Below are 12,668 nucleotides of genomic sequence, written 5' to 3' on the forward strand. Positions count from 1 at the left end.
TGGAAAAACCTGTGAAATTTCTGCTTATCGATGGAGATTGATACTTAAGATAAAAGATAATATAAGGAAAACTGGAAGTTCCTGTTTATGTAAGGACATTAGATGAATTATTTGTTTCTTAAAGATTTACAATTGCGGTACTAATTAAGGTGTTATATAAGTTTGACACGTTTTACAACCTTTAGCACAGTGGTCGAAATTAACACATGCACGCGAGCGCACTCCAAAAATGTCTTCCAGGCTTGCTCAAATTCTGAATTTTATACAACTATTGCAGGGATTGTTAACAAATTTCAGGTGCCAAGCAATGTTATAAGAATTCAGGCTTGTTCATCCAAAAGTCTTAATTTCAATGACTGCTTGATGCAAAATTTGCCGTTAATTGATGCACTGCTTTAGTTCTAAAATGAAACATTTTTTTAATCAGTTGTTATATCGCACCAATTATGAATACATTGACTGCTACAATATTGGGCCGATTGTTCAGGACGTTGTCAAAGTTAGCAATGTTGTTAACAGGATCATTGTTAACTTTCAAATCTTAAATACTCTGAAAGTTATATCGGCACACATGTGATCAATAAGGCACTAACTTATATGGCTATTGACAACTGACTTGTTTAACTTAAATTGTATCAGCACATCATAAAATGTTTAACCTTTAAAGCTGCACTCTCACAGATTGAACGTTTTAACAACTTTTTTATTTTTTTGTCTTGGAACGAGCCATTTTTTGCGAAAATCCATGGAAACCAGCTGACAAAAACTTATATTTAAGTTCAAAAATTGATGTTTTATGCATTTTTCTTAAACTGTTAGTAATGGTTTAAACCATAAAACATTAATTTTCGAACGGAAATATGAAAATCTACGATCTGATTTTTTGTCAGCAATGATATATCATTGGTTTGCAGATATTTACGCAAAAATTTGCTCTTTCCAAGACAATAAATAAAAAAGTTGTAAAAATGGTGAATCTGTGAGAGTGCAGCTTTAAAAGTTAACAACAATGACGTTAACAATATTGTTAACTTAAACAAAATTGTGACCTGATATTTTTCCATTTTGGGTCACTTATCTTTATATTGTACTAAAATGGCGTCTATTTGTGGAATCTCCATATAGCCAGTCACCTACTAACCCTGTAACTTATAACATTTATTTGCCCAATGGTGTCCTTGAATGCGGATGATAAGCAAAGGATTTAATAGTATATTATTCCTTGGCCTTGGAGATTCATCAGCTATTCTGATCCCTGATAACCATCATAATTACTAGAAGGTAGCTATTTAACTGATTTTTCATATTTTTTTCAGATCTGGTGATAAACATGCAACTGGGAACATCTTGGGAAGTGTTTCCATGGTAACCAAAGACTGTAAAAACCAGAGATTTACACTGCTTTAACCTGGAAAAAGGGGCCTGTCTTGGGATTTAAGGTAAGTTTAAAGTAGAAATTGATACTTCCATAAATTTTCACTTAATTCTTAGTAAATATTATCAAAAAGTTGAAGTGGTTTCCATGGTTACCAATCACTGAAAAAAACAGAGAAAAAACTGTTTAACCTATAAAAACAAATACTGCACAGGGATTTAGGTGAATTTACATATCTGTTTTTGTTTAGTTTTTCACTGATTTCTAAAAGGCACCTGCACCAGGATTTTATGTACAGTATGTTCAATTTATAAAATAAAATCAAGTTCTCTGAATTATCATATGTTAACCTTGTTCCAATGATATATTGTTCAAGTTTAAATTTCCGAAAAATGAAAACATTGGGATTTTTTAAGGGTGTGGGTCAGGTCTAGTGATATATAGGTGTCTGCCTCTCAACAAAGAGGTTGTGGGTTTGAGCCTCCTTTTTATGGTCTCTAAAAATGGAGCAAATACTCGAGCATGATTTTATAAGCAGTTGGCTGTTCGTCAAAATTGAGCAAGAGAAATTAGTTTAAACTAAGTTACATTGTAGTTGTATTAAATTCATCATATAAGACTTTATATTTTATTTAAAGTAGAAAATCTTTTTAACAAATCAAATGAATGTAATGAAATTGGTTCCGACAATGTCGGAATCGGTCCAGTCCGGTAAATTGCTGGGTTTTTAGAAGCCCTGTTTTGACACATTGTGCGAATTAACTTAGCATTTTAAGTATTTGATGCACTGTATGATCATGGGTTTAATTTCACCCAAATTGGACAAGTGAATGTCAAATTGAATGTAACATCTAAAGCCTTGCCATTTGTGCGACTTCCCACATTAAAAGAAACTTACTACAGTAATTAGTAATTTGGCATATACTTTGTTTTAGGCCTACAAAAAAAATACATTTGGTTCGGGTAACCCGATCCTACCTACCAGTTTTATAGTCAATTTGAAAAAAAAAAATGAAAAACTAAAAAAAAACAAAAAAATGAAAGAAAAAAAACTAAATAAACCTTAAATGCTTATACAGAAGATAACTTTAACACTATTCTCCAATGTTGAAAATAACATTCTTATATAAAGCCTACCTATCCTACCTATTTTTGAAAAGGATGTTACCCTAACCAAACAATTTATTTTTTTAGGCCTTATCATCATAAACGAACTACGTACCCGGTACTAAAAAAGCAGGCTCTTACACCAGCAATGCATCCATAGATTTTGAGTTTGCATTGATTTTACATCATCTGACAAATCAAACTACAGCTTTCAAATGAAGCTCACAAGACCAGGGCAGTTACAGACAAATATCTTTGAAAGTGCTGAAAACTTACTGTTCAGAATTGCTTCTTGACGTGCACAAACTGACTGCCTTTTGGTGGAAAATTTTAATGACATTGTGAACATGATTTTATTTTTAAGTCCACTTACGAATAGAAGTGATGTTTCGATCTATGTATACTTTCAAGATAACGGACAGGAAACTGCTTCATTTTGTTGATAAGGAGAACTTTCCTGTAAGTTGTAAACCGGTGCATTTCAATAAGGAAAATATTTCCATCACAAAATCCGGTTTTAAAGGGACAAACACACAGATATGTTGGCAAGAAATTTTCTAGGCTTTTTTTAACATTAAGTTAGCCAAAAACTTTCTGTGAAGTGCTGAAAACCTACTGATCAAAACTGCTTCTGGGTGGGTACAAATGTGTCTGTTGGTGGAAAATGACAATGTGAACATGATTTTATTGACTGATTGCATGATAAGTACATTTTGCTATTATTATTATTCAATATTTCCATCACAAAATTCATTTTTAAAGGGACAAACACACAGATATGTTGGGAACTATTTTTCCTATGTTGGGAACTATTTGTTGGGAACTATTTTTCCTATGTTGGGAACTATTTGTTGGGAACTATTTTTCCTATGTTGGGAACTATTTGTTGGGAACTATTTTTCCTATGTTGGGAACTATTTTTCCAAACTTTGTTTTAATTGAGTTATTTTCTTACTTTTGACGAATACTCAATTCAAAACACAATTTTGTCAATCTAAGCCAAAAACAATTCAATTTTAATAGCGTTATTTTAACGGTTTTCTGCCAAATAAATCAATTTTTATGTCACATTTTGAAATATTAACAATAGCGCTCTAAATTGAATTTTTGACAATGTGTTATCATTGAAACAATTATTTTGTTTACATTTCACACTCAAATAATGATTTCAATGTCTGACAATTTATAATGGGATTAAGTCCCTTTAACCAATAAAAAAAATGTTGATCAGTTCGTAAGGAAAATATTTTTTACTATCAAACTGATAAGTTTCTCTATCCACACTGATAGGTAAGACACTACTATTTAATTTCCCTTAATGTTCAATGCAAACAGGCAATGAACTCTTCAGATTGGAAAAAAATGCCTTTTCAAAGGTTTCACATGCTGTCAAAACCTGTAGACTCGATATCGCTTGGCTCAATTTCCTCGTTGGCTCGAACTGGATGTTAGGACCAATTTTGTTTTACTAATTGTAAGCATTCTCGCTTGGCTCGATATTCACGTGGGTCGAAGTTTTTTTGGCCGGTACCTGGGATATCGAGCTAACAGGTTTTGACTGTATATGACAACCATATTTTTCCTTAAAATTCAGTTAAAACCCAATTTATTTAAACAATTAAAAAGGTATGTCACATGTTTCTTCTAAGAAATTTTCCTCACTTTGAAGTTTAGCGCTTTCTGTTTTTCAAGGAATCCTGATGTATCAGGAAGATTGCAAGTTCTTACTGGTTCCAAAAATGAATTAATCTCTGAAATATTTATGAAGCAACTTAGATTAAATTTATTTTCAAGATTAGAACCTCAGTGATTTTATGATTGGCATGCATATAGGCCGACCAATAGGCTGAGGCTGATGGGGTTTGAACCCACAATCTCCGGGGTAAGATGTGGACACCTATACCACTAGGCCACTCTTACCCTGGTGGGGTTTGAACCCACAATCTCTTGGGTGAGAGGTGGACACCTATACCACTAGGCCACTCTCACCCTGGTGGGGTTTGAACCCACAACCTCTGGGGTGAGAGGTGGACACCTTTACCACTAGGCCACTCTTACCCTTGTGGGGAATTAACCCACAACCTTTTTGGGTGAGAGGTGGACACCTATACCACTAGGCCACTCTCACCCTGGTGGGGTTTGAACCCACAACCTCTGGGGTGAAAGGTGGACACCTATACCACTAGGCCACCCTCACCATGATGGGGTTTGAACCCACAACCTCTGGGGTGAAAGGTGGACACCTAGACCACTAGCCCATTCACACCTGGATGGGGAACTACCCCACAACCTCTGGGGTGAGAGGTGGACACCTATACCACTAGGCCTCTTTCACTCTGATAGGGTTTGAACCCACAACCTCTGGGGTGAAAGGTGGACTCCTAGACCACTAGCCCATTCACACCTGGATGGGGAACTACCCCACAACCTCTGGGGTGAGATGTGGATACCTATACCTCTAGGCCACTCTCACCCTGAGGGGGTTTGAACCCACAGCCTCTGGGGTATGAGGTGTACACCTATACCACTAGGCCACTCTCATTTCTTTTCAAAAGAATATGTTGATGTAAATGTTTTGTTAGTTCTCATAAGAAAACAAGTTCTAGAGAAATAAATGTGATCAGTAATTTAAACTCAAAAACAATAAGTTTTACTTGAGATGTACACATTATTTTTATTTGATTTAATATCTGAGGAAACCCCATCTTAAGGGATAAATTGTCTTTAAAATTTACAAACAAGCTAATCAGACACAAATCTGCCTTTCACTAGGAAATTAAATATTTATTTCAAATTCAAAGTTTTACTGTCAGCACTTTAGCATGTGACTCAGATCAATATCTTAATTATTTTTAGAAGTGATTTGTATCATAACAAGCATTGTTCTGGTGATTGTCGTCCTAAGCATGTGATTTTGACATGTTTTATATTTATAGAAGTGATCACAATTATAATATTATATAACAAAAGGAATTACTTTTCAGATATGTTTGAATTTAAATGCCAAGTTTAAGCTAGTGTAAGACAAAATCAATCCGAGAGCAGTACACAGAAAAACTGTAATCAATCAGTTCTGTTTCTGGGAAGCGCTAATTGGAATTAAATTTTTTTTAGGTGGATTTTGTTATGAAGTATTTCTGGAATTGATTCAGATATTGAAAGTCTGTGAAAGCTACAGTTTTTACAAGAAAATCTAAAGATCCTGTCTAAATTCGCAAAATTGTGTTGTTTTTTTATCAATTTCATTAATTCCTTATTTTATTTACTAAGCACTTCTGGTATAAGAGTTTTTGTGTGTTTTATTTAATTTTTTAAGAAATAAAAAAATAGTTTAAATCATCGTGGTAGTTGGATTAGTTTTTTTTATCATTATTTATACAAATTTTGGCTGAAATTCAAACAATTTATTTTATCATTGCATGAATTTCAATCATATCACTCACTATATCAATTTTAATTCACAAGTACCTTTGTTTTTCGTTTGTTATTAATTAAGTTTATCCGTATTCATACAATGAAAATATTGTTCGAAAAAATAATCATATCCTTTTTATTGTTTTTGATTCAAAACAAACATTGTTATTTTTTTTGTTTTTATTAGCTTAAGCAAAATAATGATTTTTATTTCATCAATATTTGGTTTATATGAAAGAAATCTCAGTGAATGTCTGAATTGATTAAATTATGTTGTTTTATCATATTTCATTCCCAAGAAACCTTGTGTTTTTCTTTTTATCTGTAACGATATAATTAATTTATATCATTTGATCGTTTTTCATACACAAGAGATATTGTTTATTAATGTGTTTACCATGATTATGTTTGTTTGTTTCAGTTACCGCAGGATTAATACTCCCCTTCTGAACAGTGTGCATTCTGGAAAGGAAATTGACGTTTTATACATCAACGTTGCCATAAATTTGTGTTCAATATAATCCCTTCAGATATATTCATGAAACTTACGGAAACAAAAAAAGAAGACAGGACAAAATATTGTGTTCAATAAAATCTGGTCAGATATAAATCGTACGGAAAAAAAGACGTACGGGTAAAAAGTAATACGGAAAAAAAAAGTTGAACGGAAAAAAAGTTGTACAAGCCAAACTTCGAGACTGAAGTAAAAGGGTTTAAATTGTATTGGTTAAATTAAGAGTCATTTATTACTGTGATAGTTAGAAAGTACTTCCATAGGGTAAATACATTATTTTAATCTGTGATAAAGTTTAACATTCCTCTTTTTGTTGACATTTTCATTCACTGTTGAATGTTACATGTTAGGAGAATTGTGTTCAACTCAGAAAAAGTGCTTAATTGGATATAAATAGACAAAACTTTAACTGTTGGAATTAAATGAGCTTGAACTAATGACTTTTCAAAGGAAACCTTGTAATTGGTTGATATAAATAGACTGTGAATAGTTTGAACTGTGATTGGTGGATTTAAAATAAAGAGACAACATCCGATTGGTGGATATAAATAGACTGCAATTACAGACACCCTGTGATTGGTTGATATAAATAGACAGTCTGTGATTGGTTTATATAATGGCCATGGGAATGATTTGCTTTAATTGTTGCATCACAGAACAACCACAGCCGGTATGTATAAATAACAAGTATTACTTTGTGTTAAAAGCAACCAAGACCTCTTTTTTTTTAAAAACATCGAAAAAATATTTTTGGGCGACACGAGTGAATAAAGTATCACAAAAAGGCAAAAATCTGATTCTAAATCAGCAAAATTCCCAAATTAAGATATGGTGGTTTTCAATTTCTGGCTAAGATCTAAATAATCTATTTCAAAATATATTTGGTAGAAGTGTATACATTTTTTGAGGAATTCTAAAAATAGGACTGGATATTCCTTTTGAGTTAAATGTTTAAAAATTTGTCCAATTATTGTCGCTTTATTTTGAAACTTTCTTTCAACTTTAGAACTGAGGTTGTTATCAAACATACTGTGTACATTTTTTATCACTATTTTACATTTTTAAAGGTTTATAGTAGAGTTTGGACTTGGCTACCTTTAATTGTTTCTCTCACAGTTTAAACATAAAAATCCTTATCATTTTCATCATTAATAAGAAACTTTGTTAAGTGCCCATTATTGAGGCTGTAAAGTGCAAAAATAGTTTGCATAAGATTAAATGACTTGAAAATATAAACATAACAAGCAAGTATTAAATTTAAAATGTATTTCTTGCTGAAAAAATTAATAGCAAGCTTTTTATAAATCTCATGCAGTTTTATTTCTATTTATGAAAACAAAAATGTAATCTTTATGCAAAGAGATCCTATTGCAATTTTATTCAGTCTGGATTGTTGATTAATATGATACAAGATACAAGATACAAGAATCTTTATTATACAAGATACAAGAATCTTTATTTAAAGTTGGTTATTTGATGACAAGAAACATTAGCTCAATGAGCCTTTTTTGGACATGTTCTATGCACAGATATATATTTAAAAAGAGATCCTGTTTCAGTTTCATTCTATCTGGTTTGTTGAGCAATATTTTATGCATATAGAAATCAAGGTTAAACAAGCTGATTTCTATTCCCTTATCACTTGATAAATGAAATTAATCTGAAACCACAGGAATATTAAGTCAGTTTGATAATAAGCATATTAATCATTCAGTATTATGGAGAATGCTGCAAATCATAATTACGTTTTTTGTGATTATTGCAAGATAAACCTTTTCTATTTGAAAAAAAACGCAACAATTTGGCGATTGTTCAGAATTTTGTTAAGGTTAACATTATGTTTAACCTCATCAATTTTAGCTTTCAAATTGTTACTGCTCTGAGAAAGTTTAATGGATACACATGTTATCTGTGTATTTCTGACAAAATTTGAGACAACTGTTTCAGCTTAACTTATTTATATTTATATATATGTGAGCTCCTCATCAGATAAATCACTTTTAAAAGTTAACGACCATGTTGTTAATCATGTTGTTTACTTTAAACATTTTTTTAATTAATAGGCTCATTAATGGTATAATGTCCATCTCTTTCTGAGATCTCATTTTTATACATGTTACAGCGGCGGAGACGTATTGATAGAAGTATGATTGGAGAGCCAACGGATTTCCGACATACGGCGCATGTTGGTTCATCGGACATAACTTCACGGGGATCATCCAATAGTGTGAGTATATCAGTTGTCTCCCTTTGAATTTGTAAGATTTGTTGAAAGTTAAAAATTTATATTACATGTTGTATGCTGGTTTAGGGGAGATAACTTTTGAGGGTCATTCAATAGTGTGAGTACATCAGTTGTCTCCCTTTGAATTTGTAAGATTTGTTGAAAATTAAAAATTTATATTACATGTTGTATGCTGGTTTAGGGGAGATAACTTTTGAGGGTCATTCAATAGTGTGAGTACATCAGTTGTCTCCCTTTGAATTTGTAAGATTTGTTGAAAATTAAAAATTTATATTACATGTTGTATGCTGGTTTAGGGGAGATAACTTTTGAGGGTCATTCAATAGTGTGAATACATCAGTTTTCTCCCTTTGATTCTGTAAGATTTTTTGATAAAGAAAAATTTCCATTTCATGCTGTATGCGGGTTTAGGGGAGCTAACTTTTGAGGGTCATCCTATAGTGTGGGTATATCAGTTGTCTCCCTTTGAATCTGTAAGATTTGTTGATAAGAACCATTTCCATCACATGAAGTTTGTTGGGTCATGGGAGATAACTCCAGGGGTGGGGTTTCAGCAAATAGTGTTAGTATAGCAGTTGCCTCCCTTTGAATCTGTAAGATTTGTTGATAAAGAAAAATTTCCATCACATGCTGTATGCTAATTTAGGAGGGATAACTTCATGATGGTCATGAAGTAGTACGAGTATATCAGTTGTCTTCCGTTGACTCTAAATTTTTATAGATAGTTACAATTGGTTAGCTTGTGAGTTTCCATCACATACTGTATGCTGGATCACAGGGATGTCCCAATGTAATGAGTTTATATATAGTTATCCGTCTTTTTAAAATGAAACTTAACTAGTTAATGATATGTTGGATTAGGAGATATAATGTTGGGAAGATCATCCAACAATGTAAATAGTTGTAACTGCCCTTTTATAAGTATTATGCAATATTATTACTATTAATTGATCAATTAACGATGCCCTATTTTTCGAAAGAAAATAAAAGTGGCATTGTGATAACATTGGTGTTGTTGTCTTTATCATCATTATCATTATCATCATCATCATCATCATCATCATCATCATCATCATCATCATCGTCATTGTAATCTTATAGATGAAGGTTGGCGTTAGCTCTATGTATTAATGAAGATAACAGCAGCAATGCCCTTTATGTCTGTTTAAAGAAACTGATGTCATTTTTATTTATATCTTTTCATGTTTCTATTTATAACTGTCAAGGCTACAGGGTCAGAAGTCATCAAAGGGAGATTATAAATGTAAAAACCAGCTACAATGCCATTTATGTCTTTTTAAAGAAGCGGATGTCATTTCTATTTATATAATTTCATGTTTCTATTTATAGTTGACAAGCCTACAGCGTCATATGTCATCAAAGGAGAATTATAAACGTAGATACCACCAGCAATGCCCTTCATGTCTATTTAAAGAAATGATGTAATTTCTATTTATATCCTTTCATGTTTCTATTTATAGCTGTCAAGCTTACAGGGTCAGATGTCATCTAAGGGCAATAGCGTTGAGACTAGCAGCAACGCCATCCATCTTAATGTTATAGATTTACCACAACGTAGAAACATATAGGTTGGTACGGTTTCATAATTTATGTAGATTAGGCCAAGATTTAATCAGTTGTGTGTTTGGCCCTCCCCAACCAACTCCCCAAAATACCTGCAACCCAATTTTTCTTTGCTTTTACGGTGTGTATTTTTTCCCATCTAAAAAGTCTTATTTCATTGGGTGAAAAAACAACAACAAAAAACCCCAGCATACACTACCTTCAAGCAAATCAACCAATTTAGCGGATATTTGACTGTTTAGCTCTAACATTAACTCAGACTGGTGAAATTAAAGTGCTGGATTTGCTTGAAAAATTTACCCCATCTTATAAACAATTCAATATGAAAAACACCAGATTTCTTGGATGAAGTTAAGGGGTTGTCTTATATGCTAATCGCCTTATAGGTGAGGAAATACGGTACTTCTCTATTGGTCGTTACTTTGTTACAAATTAAGTGCCTATAAAGGGCTGTATTTCATCATTACTAAGACACTTTACCCCAGCCACTCTGAGTGTTTGTGTAAAAGAGCTGAGTCATTGTTGAGACACTATACCCCACCCACTCTGAGAGTGTGTGTTAAAAAGCTGAGACATTGCGGGGAACTTTACCCCATCCACTGTGTGTGTGTGTGTGTGTGTGTGTGTGTGTGTAAAAGCTGAATCATTCTTGAGACACTTTACCCCACCCACTTTTGAGTGTAGTATTGTGAGTACCTTTACCCTATGGACTGAATAAGTAACCAAATTGCACCTTAAGAACCAGTAGGACTGTAAAGTGAAAATATGTTGGATGACAAGCATTTGAACTGCTAATAAGAGAACTTTCCTATCAGCATACATACATGTATCATAACCTGTTTTATTTTTTCAGAATGTGTAGCTTCAACTTAAGACGCCTCATCTTGCTCTTCATGTTTGGAACATTCGACCTTCACCTAACATTCCTGCTGAATCATAAAATGATCGCTGAAAGACTTTTCCCAACCAACTTTTAGAGTGTGTAAATAAGCTGGGTCTCTGCTAAGACACTTTACCCCACCCTCTCTGAGTGTGTATAAAAATGCTGAGTCATGACATTGAGACTAAATTAAACAACCTCTTTGAATGTGGGTAAAAGATACTGAGTCGTTGGTCTTATGACATTTGTCTACCCAGTTATGCTAATGGAGTGATCCTAGAAAAAAATATCAGCTAAATTACACATCAATGTGTTTAAAAAGAATGGGAGTTTACCCCACCCAATTTTGACTGTGCTGAAACGATTCTGAGTCATCGCTTTAAGGACTTGTAACTGTATTTGAGCAGTCATCACATGAAAACCGTCAACCCCCTTCCAATGTGCTTTAAATAGAATGCTGTGTTATCATTTAGAGACATAACCCCACCCACTTGAAAATAGCTGAGTCATTGCTTTTAGAAACTAGCTCACACTGTAGTGTAGTTTATTTAAAAGAATAAGGCCTTACAGAGATAGAGAGTTTATTAATCCAAACCATTTACAAGTGTGTCGGGAGCTGATACACAGATAGGAAAGAATAACCCCACCCACTTGTCTTTATGTGCAAAACAAGGTTATAAATGTTAAAATCTTACCCCACCCACTTGTCTTTATGTGCAAAACAAGGTTATAAATGTAAAAATCTTACCCCACCCATTGTATGTAAACATAAATGATTTGCAGTTTAAAACTTCTAAGTCATCCTTGAATGTTTAAAGGCCATACTATAAATGTGCATATTCATCAACAATTATGATATATATTAGTTACGGTAAACATATTAATAACATCAGATGTTCTCTTAAAGGCTTTTTTCACCCATCTGCATTCATAGACATTAATTATATTGTTTTTCATGTGTGGACAATCTAGCTCGAGATTCTCCAATCTTTATCATAATTTGCAGACATAAATAATAAATGATATGGATTTCATAGTTGAAATAAACAAAGTATAAATTTCAACAAATGTAGAAAAATGATTGATGATGGTGTCATTGATAGCAAAAAGCGAAATTAATCTCAAAGATAAAGACCATTAAAATGTGAAAAGTGATAGGACAATACATTTAACAAGATAAGAATGACTTTCAAGAATTTTGCATATAGGTTCTCATTTTTTTTATAATTATCCAAATAGGGCCAAAAAAATACTAGTTTGGTTTAGGGTTATATCCTTTTCAAAAACATCCTATTTTTTTATTAGGCTTGATGTAAGAATGTAATTGTCATCATTGGAGAATGGTGTTAAAGAAATATATATTAAAGGTTTTAAACATATTAAAACATATCCTTAATTTAAAAAAAAACAAAATCATTTTTTTTTACCAACTGAATATAAAAACTGAAGGGTCAGCACTATTTTCGTAGGTAAAGTCAGGTAACCTGGTCAAAATATATATTTTTTAGGCCTTGTAAAAAATTATGGGTTTAATTAAGGCATAACAAAA

General features: G+C 32.6%; 1 protein-coding gene across 1 annotated transcript in view; it reads left to right on the top strand.

The window, feature by feature from the left end:
- Positions 1-10,244, top strand: part of LOC128221881 (CDC42 small effector protein 2-like) — a 24,290-nt gene extending 14,046 nt beyond the window's left edge. The window contains exons 2-5 of the mRNA XM_052930521.1: positions 1,317-1,439; positions 6,318-7,080; positions 8,533-8,637; positions 10,137-10,244. Of these exons, the coding sequence (XP_052786481.1) occupies positions 7,027-7,080; positions 8,533-8,637; positions 10,137-10,244 (267 nt within the window). The 5' untranslated portion in view covers positions 1,317-1,439; positions 6,318-7,026. The remainder of the gene's footprint in view (positions 1-1,316; positions 1,440-6,317; positions 7,081-8,532; positions 8,638-10,136) is intronic.
- Positions 10,245-12,668: the final 2,424 nt, after the last annotated feature.

This window comes from Mya arenaria, chromosome 16 (genome assembly GCF_026914265.1).
Source record: "Mya arenaria isolate MELC-2E11 chromosome 16, ASM2691426v1".
Classification (NCBI taxonomy): Eukaryota; Metazoa; Mollusca; class Bivalvia; order Myida; family Myidae; genus Mya; species Mya arenaria.